General features: G+C 52.0%; 1 protein-coding gene across 1 annotated transcript in view; it reads left to right on the plus strand.

Annotated features, from left to right (window-relative positions):
* The window catches only part of LOC144785761 (deoxyribonuclease-1-like), a 65,803-nt gene extending 50,729 nt beyond the window's left edge, over nt 1–15,074 (plus strand). The window contains exons 8-10 of the mRNA XM_078664567.1: nt 2,542–2,638; nt 5,542–5,593; nt 13,197–15,074. Of these exons, the coding sequence (XP_078520693.1) occupies nt 2,542–2,638; nt 5,542–5,593; nt 13,197–13,405 (358 nt within the window). The 3' untranslated portion in view covers nt 13,406–15,074. The remainder of the gene's footprint in view (nt 1–2,541; nt 2,639–5,541; nt 5,594–13,196) is intronic.
* The last annotated feature ends 243 nt before the right edge of the window (nt 15,075–15,317 follow it).

Below are 15,317 nucleotides of genomic sequence, written 5' to 3' on the forward strand. Positions count from 1 at the left end.
GATCGCTTAATCTTCCCGACGGCCCCCCAGCGCCTAGAGACCCTTACGGGTGATTGTGCGCTTTACAAATGTGGACTTTTACTTTACACTGTTATTGCACCCCTGGCTCCTACCCCACTCCCCAGTCTCGAGTTCATGTCTACTATTATTATTATTATTATTATTAATTGCATTTTGTTAAGCGCAAACAACCCGGAGGCCTCGTACTAATCGTGTGTTTGTACATGTAACCATGCATGAGAGCGCCATGAAGATGACATGCTTGGTGGAGCAAATGCAATGCCCCAGGTATAAGAATCAAATCCAGCTATAAACAGAATGGCCACTAGAGGGCAACATTGACCACACCCAAGAGAGCAAGCCCAAAACTTCTGCTTGGATGTATGACGTTACAACGCATGCTTTTACAACGCATGCCATTACGACGCAGGTTTTACAACGCAAGTCGTTACAACGATTTGCGTTGGGGGCGCTGGATAGTGAATAGTTTAATTTACTATTCCAACTCCAGTCCCCGTGGATAGTAGGGAAGGTGTTGGTTAGTAATTAAACTATTCCCTATCCTAGAGCGCCCTCCAGCGCAATTCGTTGTAATGACTTGGGTTGTAAAAGTTGCGTCGTAATGGTAGTGCGTTTTAAAAGTTGCGTTGTAAAGGATGTTTCCCCTGATGCTTGAATGGAAGTACAGGTGAACTGCATCTGTGCAACGTTTGGAACTTCCCAAACAATATACATAGATATAAACGACGTGGTTATGCGTATAGGGATTTTGGCGCCTCTAGGTTGGATTACACTAATAGTATGTCTTTTCAAAATTGGGTTAACAGTGCTTAAAGGTGTAGAGAACCAATTAACTCCACATGGCAAGAGCGCAACTCTTTAAAACATAAGTTCTACTCCCAAGCACACGTTTTTAAGTTATGACAAGGTTTCCCTATTAATAACAAACATATACAATAATGTGGTGATAAAATATACAAAAAAATTCAGCAAACACCGTGTGCGGTATACAAGCTTGTATACCGCACACGGTATTTGCTGAATTTTGGAATCGTTGCAGTACTCTGCTCTTGAATTAAGACAGACGAACTATATGGTGGATAACTTGGATTGGAAAATCAAAGAAATTACGTTTATGAACGACCATAATAACCCTTTGTGGGTCGGAATTAACACCACATTTACAATCATACACTTGGACATAATAGCCATGAGGAAGTCGCGGGATCACACCCGATTGCGACGAAACGCGTGTTGGCTGTTGCTGGAAACACCTGAATAAAGTGTGACAAGAAAACCGAAAAAGACATTTTGTATATTTTTTCACCACATTATTGTATATGTTTGTTATTAATAGGGAAACCTTGTCATAACTTTAAAACGTGTGCTTTAGAGTAGAACTTACCCAAACAATATACATGTTTGAGTCTGCCTTCTTCGCTGTGTATGATGAAGATCAAAAGTAATATTTCCTATAAGAGAGTCTTTAATAGATAATCTACATTTAAAAGTTGAAGCGATGTTGACATCAGATAAAATGAAGTTGTGAACGTCGTGGGAACTTGGTTAAGTAAACTACATGAAGAATGTAGTATTGACTGTGAGGTAGTGTGTGTGCAGGATAGATTTAGATATGCGATTATCAAAATTATTTATTATCACACCAGAAAGATTGTATACCACAATTAAATCCCATAATGATCAGATTTGATTATTTTCAAACTGGCTTCTGCGAGGAATGAAAGTTAGAAAAAAACTTACAAACGTGGTTAGTTCATGTGAATAATGTCAGTAAGGTTCACCTGCTGAAGAACAACAGAAGTTATCTTTAGGGCTGAAACATGTCGTTGAGGTCATATGGGTTTGTTTAGAGATGTCAATACAGTGTGGAGTTAAACTTTTATAACACAACACCTTTAATCTGAACATGGAGATGCTGTATGTTCCTGCTTTCAAAGGGGGCAAAAAAATAGATTTAACTACTAGCCCATCTCTTGTCTGAAGACATTTAGGCTAAAACTCTGAGCAGCCCCCTCTGATGCAAATGGAAACAGAGACAGCCCTGGGGGTGTCGCGTTCGGACTGGAACCTGTGACCCTAACAGTGTGAGGGCAGAGCTAAAACCCTGTCAGATGGGTTGTTTCCTGTCACTCTGCAGTCTCTACTATCTCACTATTCTCTTTGCAGAGTCTTTAAACTGGGACACAGGCCCCATAGGGGGGCCTCAAGTAATCCAGACAGGAGGAGGGGTCAGGCACTGGCCACAAGAAGAATTATGCTGATAAAATTATTTGTTTTCAGGGGGGGAGACAGTAAGATGCTCTGTAAATGGTCCATCACTAACATCTTTTGTCAATTATATCCTGGCTGGGACAAGGTGTCAAAAGGGGAAGGGACCCCAAATGTTCTTTAAACCCCCCCCCTCCTCATTTCTAATAATCCCACGTTGGATACTTGTACGCGTTAGTAAGGCCCGCCTGACCAGAATAGTATGTTTACCAATCATGCATTGTTTCTGATTCTCCTTCTTCCCTTCCTCAGGTTTGTTGCCAGCGGTGAGGAGATGCTGGACGCCATCCTCCCAGGGTCCGCCACCGCCTTTAACTACCACGAGGCCTACGGGCTGACGTATGAGGAGGTGAGCCGCGCGGTGCAGCCACGCTGGGGTGGGGATGTGGTGATGCTGTGGGTGGAGATGTGGTGGGGGTGGGAAAATAAAGTTGCAGTTGACAAAATTCCAGTTTTCGGGTGGACGTCCGTGTTGCAGAGTAGCACTGAGTGCTGCAGTTCAACCGTGTGATAAGTGCCGGAAGCTCTGGCCGCCCCAGCTGGGAAACATCCTTTACCACGCAACCATTACAACGCGTAATGGTTACTTCGTGGTTTTTACAACACAAGTCATTACATCGACTTGCACTGGAGGGCGCTCTAGACTAAGGAATAGCGTGAATTACTATTCCAACACCTTCCCTACTGTACGTAGACTGGAGTTGGAATAGTAATTCACACAATTCCTAAGTCCAGCGCCCTCCAACGCAAGTCGTTGTAACGACTTGCGTTGTCAAAACCACGATCTAAAATACCGCGTTGTGATGGTACGCGTGGTATCATCATACATTCCACCAGCTCCTCTGGTAGATAGACCCAGCTGCCTTCTCTGGGTCTCCCCATTGGTACCCTTCCGTGCCACAGTTATGGTGATAGATCTGGCTGCAGACCTGCCCTGGTGGTACACGTGGTTCTCCTGGGGCCTTGGTAGCCCAGCTGGTCACAGCTCCCGTTGGACACGTTGCCCCGGTAGACCTTGTTCCACCTGTAGATCTGGTTGTGAAAAGGTGTCCCTTAAGGGCCATCGGGGTTGCCGACATCCACCTGCTATGCCTTCTCACGAATAAAGAGTCAGTCAGACAGTTGAGATTACAAACGTACACGTTTATTGGCAATACTCTGCAGAGGGGTCCATCGTGACCTGCACCCTAAGATGTCTGCCGAGGGACTGGCCCCCCAACCGTCTACAGTGGATAATAATTCCTCCAGAGAAGCCTCTGACCACGCCCACAATGGAAAACTACTGTCCTGGGCCGAACATGAAGAAAGAGGCACAGTAGGATGAGCTAACACCTGTCAGATGGGTACATATTAGCAGGAATGCAAGGCCAAGTGCTGGGTCTCAGCATCTCCTAACGCGGGGGAAGAAACCACACATTCAGATAGGTATGTGAAGGCAAAGGGCCTATTCATTAGTAAGTCGCGAAACAGCCTTGAACAGGAGACAAAGTAATAACGAAATACAGTATCCCGCTGAGGCAGGCAATGTGAGTGATGAGGCCTAACTCGGGCACAGTCTAAGCCGCCTAATAGGAGTCACAAAATTAAAAATGAAGTCACACTCGCTAACTGAAGCCCGCACGTTACGGGGAAAACTCAGTGGGTTGCTTACACGAATACAACTGGCATCTATTTAGCCACACATTGCTAACCTAATATAGCATGAAACGAGTGCGTTGCAGGGATGGGAATTTGAAACCTAACAGCTGCACAGACAGATGAAGTCACTTATGCAGGTTTGGTAGCCCAGCTGGTCACAGCTCTGGTTGCACACGTTGCCCAGGTAGACTTTGCTCCACTTGTAGACGTGTTTGCTCAGGTAGATGAAGTAACTTATGTAGCTTTGGTAGCCTCAAGGGCGTGACACAGGCCACTGCATCCTCCGTGGTGCAGTGGCCCCCACAGCTGCAGGGGCCCCCTCAGCACTGTACTCAGATATGAGCACTCTGGATAAAATCCGGAGCGCAAGCCCCTCCGTTTACATTGCAGGGGAGCCCCTTAAACATTTGTTACACCACTGGGTAGCCTAGCTGGTCACAGCTCTGGTTGCGTTGCACCAGTAGACCTGGTTCCACCTGTAGATGTGTTTGCCCACTTATGTAGCCTTGGTAGCCCAGCTGGTCACAGCTCTGGTTGCAAACGTTGTCCCTGTAGACCTTGTTCCACCTGTAGATGTGGTTGCCCAGGTAGATGAAGTCACTTCTGTAGCCTTGGTAGCCCAGCTGGTCACAGCTCTGGTTGCACACCTTGCCCCAGTAGATCTTTGCGCCTGTAGGCGTGGTTGCCCAGAGAGATGAAGTCACTTCTTTAGCCTTGGTAGCTCAGCTGGTCACAGCTCTGGTTGCAAACGGTGCCCAGGTAGTCCTTCCTGCACCTGTAGATGTTGTTGCTCAGGCAGATGAAGTCACTTCTGCACCCTTGGTTGTCCTCTCTGTCCTGGTTGAGGTAGATGCAGTCTCTTCTGCACCCTTTGTTGCCCTCTCTGTCCTGGCTGCCCTCTCTGTCCTGGTTGTCCTCTCTGTCCTGGCTGCCCTCTCTGTCCTGGTTGCCCTCTCTGCCCTCTCTGTCCTGGTTGCCCTCTCTGTCCTGGTTGTCCTCTCTGTCCTGGTTGTCCTCTCTGTCCTGGTTGTCCTCTCTGTCCTGGTTGTCCTCTCTGTCCTGGTTGCCCTCTCTGTCCTGGTTGCCCTCTCTGTCCTGGTTGTCCTCTCTGTCCTGGCTGCCCTCTCTGTCCTGGCTGCCCTCTCTGTCCTGGTTGCCCTCTCTGTCCTGGCTGTCCTCTCTGTCCTGGTTGCCCTCTCTGTCCTGGTTGCCCTCTCTGTCCTGGCTGCCCTCTCTGTCCTGGTTGTCCTCTCTGTCCTGGCTGCCCTCTCTGTCCTGGTTGCCCTCTCTGCCCTCTCTGTCCTGGTTGCCCTCTCTGTCCTGGTTGTCCTCTCTGTCCTGGTTGTCCTCTCTGTCCTGGTTGTCCTCTCTGTCCTGGTTGCCCTCTCTGTCCTGGTTGCCCTCTCTGTCCTGGTTGTCCTCTCTGTCCTGGCTGCCCTCTCTGTCCTGGCTGCCCTCTCTGTCCTGGTTGCCCTCTCTGTCCTGGCTGTCCTCTCTGTCCTGGTTGCCCTCTCTGTCCTGGTTGCCCTCTCTGTCCTGGTTGCCCTCTCTGTCTTGTTGTTTTCCAGCCCCCGGTCTGTTCTCCGGTCTTAAAGCTTCTCTCTTCTCTTCCAGGCTAAAGATGTCTCCGACCACTACCCCGTGGAGATGCAGCTGCGCCTGGACAGTGAGTACCTCAGGAGGCCTGAAACAGTAACCCCCCCCCTCCCTAACACTAAGACCCCCCTCTCCCTGACACTGCAGCGCCCCTACTCAGAAGTCTGCGTCTTGGCGCTCTGTTTCCCGAGGGCTGGCTCTGCTGTCTGAGATCTGAGCCCATGTTATCCGGGCGGTAGAGGTGCTGTTTGAGGACAGAGCTGGTGCAGTCTGAGGGACAGTGCTGAGTTCTCACCGGCGCAGCCTGCGTGAGGGGCTGACCCTGTCCTGGTGCTCCTGTCTGCGACTCCCTGTCTCACTGTCCCTGCTGTGAGAAGTTGGCCTGACATATGCTGTCCACTACTTCCAGTGGGCGCCTTGTGCAGGAAGGTGGAATCTGACTGCATGGTTGCCCCCACTTTTTTCCTGGTGTTTTGCTGATTTTCCTCTTAGACTGGCTGAGATCCTGGTAATCAGGCCCAGCCTATCTGCTTTCCCCTTTAAATTGAATGCATGTACTTTAGGTACACCACAGATTGGATTCTGGGGTACCCTTATAAGTCCCTACTATATGGTACACTAGGTAATAAGGGCATAGGTACCCCAGAGGCCTCCCGGGGGCTGCAGCATGTAGTGTGCCACCCTTGAGAGACCACTCAAACTGACACCACAGGTCTGCTACAGCGGCCTGGGTAAGGTGGTGCATGCACCCCATACTCCGATATAGGTTCACTATATCTACCTTATATCACTACACATATAAACCTATCAGTCACCCCTATGGCAGGCCTTATCAATCCTGAAGGCAGGGTGCTGGGTTTTGTGTGAGAGGGTGAGAGGGTGCCCATGCATGAGCAGAGCCCCTCTGCAGCCTTCGGAATCTAGTCTCCGGGGTTGTTCTGTGATGCAGCCAGACCATATACTCTTAAGTGCATTATAACCTTGTGGTAAATGCTAACACCTTGGAATCATACCTCCACACCAGTAACTGTCGGGGAGGTATGATTCCACCTTCATGGAGGGAGAAATGCGACTACACCGGTACACCCGGTGCCAGCTTAACAGAACCCTGGCATCACAAAATGGATGCTGCAGCCACAAACACGAGTCTGGCCTCCTACTGCTGGATGAAACTCCATCAGGGGAGGCCTGGACAATAGGTTTCCTGTCACAGGGAGGTGTAACCACCTCCCAGACAAGCTTTTGTTTATTGGGGCTGGGTGGGCGCACTTCACGAGTGCTATGAAGTCTGCACTGGGGCCCATTTGGTGTCCCTGTGCATAGTCCAGCTCAAACCGGTTGCAGGGGCTACCAGCCCCTGCTCTGGCATGAAACTAGACAAAGGAAATGGGTGTAGTCACCCCTCTTTAATGACCCTCCTACAGGTGGGTCCCCAGAGTTTGTCCCAACCCTTCTTGGGGTAAAACTACAGGACTTTAGATTTATCTGGACAAAACTCTGATACTGAATCCTGGAACTTCGATGATCTACAAGGCGCTATATAACTGAAGAATCTCCCTTGGGGTAAAGGAGTTACTCCCCTGCTTGGCAGGCACCTAAGATGCATCTGACCGGTTTGCATCTCCGAAGCTCCCGCCGGACTCCAAAGCATTTGCAACACAGGAGGTGGGTTCCCAGACTTCCCAGAGGCCGACCCAAGCTGAGATCCATAGCCCTCGTGGGGACCATGGAACCGGAAACCCTGGACACCGTACACATTTGCAAGTGCATATGCTTCTTGGCGATCCTTGAGGCTGTGCTTTGGGCCATTTGTAGTCCAAGCCCCGAGCAGCGTTTCCGCTGAAGATTACCAGACTATGCTCACCGAGTGTCCCGTGGGCTGGTATTGTGTGATTCCTCTCGAGGTCCCTTTGCGATCCATGATCCGTCGACTGGTGGGTCCCTGTGAAGGCAAATCTAAGTTTAATTGGGTTTCCCTGGTTGCTCCAGATGGATCTCAGCTTTGCTAGGAGCTCGGGTCGGCCTCTGGGAAGTCTGGGAACCCACCTCCTGTGTTGCAAATGCTTCAGAGTCCAGCGGGAGCTTCGGAGATGCAAACCGGTCAGATGCGTCTTAGGTGCCTGCCAAGCAGGGGAGTAACTCCTTTACCTCAAGGGAGATTCTTCAGTTATCTAGCGCCTTGTAGATCATGGAAGTTCCAGGATTATGTATCAAAGTTTCGTCCAGGTACATCTAAAGTCCTGTAGTCAGGGGTTCCTACTTTATACCCAAGGAAGGGGTGGGACAAACTCTGGGAACCCACCTATGGGAGGGTCAGGAAAGAGTGGTGGCTACACCCATTTTTACTTTGTCCAGTTTCGCGCCTGAGCAGGGGCTGATAGCCCCTGTAACCAGTTTCAACTGGACTATGCACAGGGACACCAAATGTGCCCCCACTGCAGACATCAAAGTACACTTGGAGTGCACCCACCCAGCGCCAATACACTAAAGCCTGTCTGGGAGGTTGTTACACCTCCCTGTGACCGGAAACCTATTGTCCAGGCCTCCCCTGCCGGAGTTTCATCCAGCAGCAGGAGGGCAGACTCGTGTCTGTGGCTGCAGCATCCATCTTGTGATGCCAGGGTTCTGTTAAGCTGGTACCGGGTGCACCAGTGTAGTCATGGTTCTCCCTCCAGGAGGGTGGAATCATACCTCCCCCGCTGCCAGGACTCGCAGGGGGCGGGGGGTATGATTCCAAAGTGTTTGACACCAAACATGACATGATTCCTTGCAGCCATTCCAAAGTTAGCATTTACAGCGAGGTTATAATGCACTTAAGAGTATATGGTCGGGCTGCAATATAGAACAGCCTCAGAGAATAGTCTCCGAAAGCTGCAGAGGGGTCCTGCTCATGCATGGGCACCCTCGCACACAAAACCCAGCACCCTGCCATCAGGATTGATAAGTCCTGCCATAGGGGTGACTGATAGGTTTATATGTGTAGTGATATAAGGTAGATTTAGGGAACCTATATGTAAGAAAGGGGTGCATACACCGCCTTACACAGGCTGCTGTGGCAGACCTGTTGTGTCATTTTGAATGGTCTCTCAGGGGTGGCTTAACCTTTTCTGTGCTCGGCCGTCATGAGTCATGGTGGGCGTGTGCGCCTGACGGCCGGGGGCTGTCCGAGCCATGCCCAGGGTTGGAATGTCCCAGCACAGCGGCGGAATTCTCGCTGCAGTGAAGCGGATAATACATGCTGCAGCCCCTGCGAGGCTTCTGGGGTACCCATGCCCTAGGTATATAGGATACCGTATACTAGGACTTATAAGGGCACCCCAGAATCCAGTCTGTGGTGTACCTAAAGTATATGCAATCATTTCAAAGAGGAAGCAGCTAGGCTGGGGCCCTGGATAGCAGGGTCCCAGACAGACTAAAGTCGAAAAACAGTGAAACATCGGCAAAAAGTGGGGGTAACTCTAAGAAGCAGATCCTACTCTCCTCCACCTGTCTCCCTGCCCTAGAGCCACTGTCTGTGCCTCCCTCCCCACTGTCCGTATCTACTTCACCTGTTCAAGGAGCCCACGAGCCCCTGTGCTTCTGTCTTGTGTCTCCCAGTCTCAGAGCCACTGCTGGTGACTCCCTGTCTCACTGTCCATGTCTCTCTGCCCTAGAGCCACTGTCTGTGCCTCCCCCCCCACTGTCCATATCTACTTCACCTGTGGCTTGAGCCCAAGAGCCCCTGTGCTTCTGTCTGTGTCTCCCAGCCTCAGAGCCACTGCTGGTGACTCCCTGTCTCACTGTCCATGTCTCTCTGTCCTAGTGCCACTGTCTGTGCCTTTCTCCATCTCCCAATGTCTGTCTCCATGTCCAGTGCCTGTGTCTCCATGTCCCAGTGCCTGTGTCTCCATGTCCCAGTGCCTGTGTCCATGTCCCAGTGCCTGTGTCTCCATGTCCCAGTGCCTGTGTCTCCATGTCCCAGTGCCTGTGTCCATGTCTCAGTGCCTGTGTCTCCATGTCCCAGTGCCTGTGTCTCCATGTCCCAGTGCCTGTGTCTCCATGTCCCAGTGTCTGTGTCTCCATGTCCCGGTGCCTGTCTCCATGTCCCAGTGCCTGTGTCTCCATGTCCCAGTGCCTGTGTCTATGTCCCAGTGCCTGTGTCTCCATGTCCCAGTGCCTGTGTCTCCATGTCCCAGTGCCTGTGTCTATGTCCCAGTGCCTGTCTCCATGTCCCAGTGCCTGTGTCTCCATGTCCCAGTGTCTGTCTCCATGTCCCAGTGCCTGTGTCTATGTCCCAGTGCCTGTCTCCATGTCCCAGTGCCTGTGTCTCCATGTCCCAGTGTCTGTCTCCATGTCCCAGTGCCTGTGTCTCCATGTCCCAGTGCCTGTGTCCATGTCCCAGTGCCTGTCTCCATGTCCCAGTGCCTGTGTCTCCATGTGTCAGTGCCTGTGTCTATGTCCCAGTGCCTGTCTCCATGTCCCAGTGCCTGTGTCTCCATGTCCCAGTGTCTGTCTCCATGTCCCAGTGCCTGTGTCTCCATGTCCCAGTGCCTGTGTCCATGTCCCAGTGCCTGTCTCCATGTCCCAGTGCCTGTGTCTCCATGTCCCAGTGTCTGTCTCCATCTCCCAGTGCCTGTGTCTCCATGTCCAGTGCCTGTCTCCATCTCCCAATGTCTGTGTCTCCATGTCCCAGTGCCTGTGTCTCCATGTCCCAGTGCCTGTGTCTCCATGTCCCAGTGCCTGTGTCTCCATGTCCCAGTGCCTGTGTCTCCATGTCCCAGTGCCTGTGTCCATGTCTCAGTGCCTGTGTCTCCATGTCCCAGTGCCTGTGTCTCCATGTCCCAGTGCCTGTGTCTCCATGTCCCAGTGTCTGTGTCTCCATGTCCCGGTGCCTGTCTCCATGTCCCAGTGCCTGTGTCTCCATGTCCCAGTGCCTGTGTCTCCATGTCCCAGTGCCGGTGTCTCCATGTCCCAGTGCCTGTGTCCATGTCCCAGTGCCTGTGTCTATGTCCCAGTGCCTGTCTCCATGTCCCAGTGCCTGTGTCTCCATGTCCCAGTGTCTGTCTCCATGTCCCAGTGCCTGTGTCTATGTCCCAGTGCCTGTCTCCATGTCCCAGTGCCTGTGTCTCCATGTCCCAGTGTCTGTCTCCATGTCCCAGTGCCTGTGTCTCCATGTCCCAGTGCCTGTGTCCATGTCCCAGTGCCTGTCTCCATGTCCCAGTGCCTGTGTCTCCATGTGTCAGTGCCTGTGTCTATGTCCCAGTGCCTGTCTCCATGTCCCAGTGCCTGTGTCTCCATGTCCCAGTGTCTGTCTCCATGTCCCAGTGCCTGTGTCTCCATGTCCCAGTGCCTGTGTCCATGTCCCAGTGCCTGTCTCCATGTCCCAGTGCCTGTGTCTCCATGTCCCAGTGTCTGTCTCCATCTCCCAGTGCCTGTGTCTCCATGTCCAGTGCCTGTCTCCATCTCCCAATGTCTGTGTCTCCATGTCCCAGTGCCTGTGTCTCCATGTCCCAGTGCCTGTGTCTCCATGTCCAGTGCCTGTGTCTCTATGTCCAGTGTCTGTGTCTCCATGTCCCAGTGTCTGTGTCTCCATGTCCCAGTGCCTGTCTCCATGTCCCAGTGCCTGTGTCTCCATGTCCAGTGCATGTGTCTCCATGTCCCAGTGCCTGTGTCTCCATGTCCAGTGCCTGTGTCTCCATGTCCCAGTGCCTGTGTCTCCATGTCCCAGTGTCTGTGTCTCCATGTCCCAGTGCCTGTCTCCATGTCCCAGTGCCTGTCTCCATGTCCCAGTGTCTGTGTCTCCATGTCCCAGTGTCTGTCTCCATGTCCCAGTGTCTGTCTCCATGTCCCAGTGCCTGTGTCTCCATGTCCAGTGCCTGTCTCCATGTCCCAGTGCCTGTGTCTCCATGTCCCAGTGCCTGTGTCTATGTCCCAGTGCCTGTGTCTCCATGTCCCAGTGCCTGTGTCTCCATGTCCCAGTGCCTGTGTCTATGTCCCAGTGCCTGTCTCCATGTCCCAGGGCCTGTGTCTCCATGTCCCAGTGTCTGTCTCCATGTCCCAGTGCCTGTGTCTCCATGTCCCAGTGTCTGTGTTTCCAAGTCCAGTGCCTGTGTCTCCATGTCCCAGTGTCTGTCTCCATGTCCCAGTGCCTGTGTCTCCATGTCCCAGTGTCTGTCTCCATGTTCCAGTGCCTGTGTCTCCATGTCCCAGTGCCTGTGTCTCCATGTCCAGTGCCTGTGTCTCCATGTCCCAGTGCCTGTGTCTCCATGTCCAGTGCCTGTGTCTCCATGTCCCAGTGCCTGTGTCTCCATGTCCCAGTGTCTGTGTCTCCATGTCCCAGTGCCTGTCTCCATGTCCCAGTGCCTGTGTCTCCATGTCCAGTGCCTGTGTCTCCATGTCCAGTGCCTGTGTCTCCATGTCCAGTGCCTGTGTCTCCATGTCCAGTGCCTGTCTCCATGTCCAGTGCCTGTCTCCATGTCCCAGTGCCTGTGTCTCCATGTCCCAGTGCCTGTGTCTCCATGTCCCAGTGTCTGTGTTTCCAAGTCCAGTGCCTGTGTCTCCATGTCCCAGTGTCTGTCTCCATGTCCCAGTGCCTGTGTCTCCATGTCCCAGGGCCTGTGTCTCCATGTCCCAGTGTCTGTGTCTCCATGTCCCAGTGCCTGTGTCTCCATGTCCCAGTGTCTGTGTTTCCAAGTCCAGTGCCTGTGTCTCCATGTCCCAGTGTCTGTCTCCATGTCCCAGTGCCTGTGTCTCCATGTCCCAGTGTCTGTCTCCATGTTCCAGTGCCTGTGTCTCCATGTCCCAGTGCCTGTGTCTCCATGTCCAGTGCCTGTGTCTCCATGTCCCAGTGCCTGTGTCTCCATGTCCAGTGCCTGTGTCTCCATGTCCCAGTGCCTGTGTCTCCATGTCCCAGTGTCTGTGTCTCCATGTCCCAGTGCCTGTCTCCATGTCCCAGTGCCTGTGTCTCCATGTCCAGTGCCTGTGTCTCCATGTCCAGTGCCTGTGTCTCCATGTCCAGTGCCTGTCTCCATGTCCAGTGCCTGTCTCCATGTCCCAGTGCCTGTGTCTCCATGTCCCAGTGCCTGTGTCTCCATCTCCCAGTGCCTGTGTCTCCATGTCCCAGTGCCGGTGTCTCCATGTCCCATTGCCTGTGTCCATGTCCCAGTGCCTGTGTCTCCATGTCCCAGTGCCTGTGTCTCCATGTCCCAGTGCCTGTGTCCATGTCCCAGTGCCTGTGTCTCCATGTCCCAGTGCCTGTGTCTCCATGTCCCAGTGTCTGTGTCTCCATGTCCCGGTGCCTGTCTCCATGTCCCAGTGCCTGTGTCTCCATGTCCCAGTGCCTGTGTCTATGTCCCAGTGCCTGTGTCTCCATGTCCCAGTGCCTGTGTCTCCATGTCCCAGTGCCTGTGTCTATGTCCCAGTGCCTGTCTCCATGTCCCAGTGCCTGTGTCTCCATGTCCCAGTGTCTGTCTCCATGTCCCAGTGCCTGTGTCTCCATGTCCCAGTGTCTGTGTTTCCAAGTCCAGTGCCTGTGTCTCCATGTCCCAGTGTCTGTCTCCATGTCCCAGTGCCTGTGTCTCCATGTCCCAGTGCCTGTGTCTCCATGTCCCACTTTTTGTGCCCCACCCCCCAGTGAGGTCCTCCTTCCTTTCCTCCATACACCTTATGTTTTCTGTCTCTCTCTCTTTTCCAAGGTACCTACAGCGGGGAGCGGTTCCCGACCAGCCCCTCCCTCGGCATTGACGGTGGACCCTCCCTCAATGGCGCCTGCAGCTGCGAGGGCATTGACGTCACTTCCTGCAAGGGTCGCTGTGGCGCCTACTCCAAAACCTTACCCTGCAACTGTAACGCCTCCTGCGGCCAGTACGTCAGCTGCTGCACCGACTACAAGGCGCACTGCTAGGCAGACCCCAGGTCTGGACAGATGGGCCTGCCAGGGCGGACTGACCTTCTGAGGGACAGGAAGACCGCACAAAAAGCTGGCGTCTACAAGAGACCGGTGAGCTGGGGCAGAGTCAGCCAGTGCACCTCTGGCATCCAGTGCCTCTTTTAAGGGCTTTTATGGGACACCGTCCTGCACAAAAACAATCACAAGAGATGGGACGCCGTCCTGCACAAAAACAATCACAAGAGATGGGACACCGTCCTGCACAAAAACAATAACAAGAGATGGGACACCGTCCTGCACAAAAACAATCACAAGAGATGGGACACCGTCCTGCACAAAAACAATCACAAGAGATGGGACACCGACCTGCACAAAAACAATCACAAGAGATGGGACACCGTCCTGCACAAAAACAATCACAAGAGATGGGACGCCGTCCTGCACAAAAACAATCACAAGAGATGGGGTACCGTCCTGCACAAAAACAATCACAAGAGATAGGACACCGTCCTGCACAAAAACAATCACAAGAGATGGGACGCCGTCCTGCACAAAAACAATCACAAGAGATGGGACACCGTCCTGCACAAAAACAATCACAAGAGATAGGACACCGTCCTGCACAAAAACAATCACAAGAGATGGGACGCCGTCCTGCACAAAAACAATCACAAGAGATGGGGTACCGTCCTGCACAAAAACAATCACAAGAGATAGGACACCGTCCTGCACAAAAACAATCACAAGAGATGGGACGCCGTCCTGCACAAAAACAATCACAAGAGATGGGACGCCGTCCTGCACAAAAACAATCACAAGAGATGGGATACCGTTCTGCACAAAAACAATCACAAGAGATAGGACACCGTCCTGCACAAAAACAATCACAAGAGATGGGATACCGTCCTGCACAAAAACAATCACAAGAGATGGGATACCGTCCTGCACAAAAACAATCACAAGAGATGGGACACCGCCCTGCACAAAAACAATCACAAGAGATGGGACACCGCCCTGCACAAAAACAATCACAAGAGATGGGGCACAAAAACAATCACAAGAGATGGGACACCGTCCTGCACAAAAACAATCACAAGAGATGGGACACTGTCCTGCACAAAAACAATCACAAGAGATGGGATACCGTCCTGCACAAAAACAATAACAAGAGATGGGATACCGTCCTGCACAAAAACAATCACAAGAGAAGGGATACCGTCCTGCACAAAAACAATCACAAGAGATGGGACACCGCCCTGAACAAAAACAATCCTAAGAGATGGGACACCGCCCTGCACAAAAACAATCACAAGAGATGGGACACCGTCCTGCCCAAAAACAATCACAAGAGATGGGACACCGCCCTGCACAAAAACAATCACAAGAGATGGGACACCGTCCTGCACAAAAACAATCCTAAGAGATGGGATACCGTCCTGAACAAAAACAATCACAAGAGATGGGACACCGTCCTGCACAAAAACAATCCTAAGAGATGGGATACCGTCCTGAACAAAATCAATCACAAGAGATGGGATACCGTCCTGCACAAAAACAATCACAGGAGATGGGACACCGTCCTGCACAAAAACAATCACAAGAGATGGGACACCGCCCTGCACAAAAACAATCACAAGAGATGGGACACCGTCCTGCACAAAAACAATCACAAGAGATGGGACACCGACCTGCACAAAAACAATCACAAGAGATGGGACACCGTCCTGCACAAAAACAATCACAAGAGATGGGACACCGTCCTGCACAAAAACAATCACAAGAGATGGGACGCCGTCCTGCACAAAAACAATCACAAGAGATGGGACGCCGTCCTGCACAAAAACAATCCTAAGAGATGGGATACCGTCCTGCACAAAAATAATCACAAGAGATGGAACGCCGTCCTGCACAAAAACAATCCTAAGAG

This window comes from Lissotriton helveticus, chromosome 10 (assembly GCF_964261635.1).
Source record: "Lissotriton helveticus chromosome 10, aLisHel1.1, whole genome shotgun sequence".
NCBI lineage: Eukaryota > Metazoa > Chordata > Amphibia > Caudata > Salamandridae > Lissotriton > Lissotriton helveticus.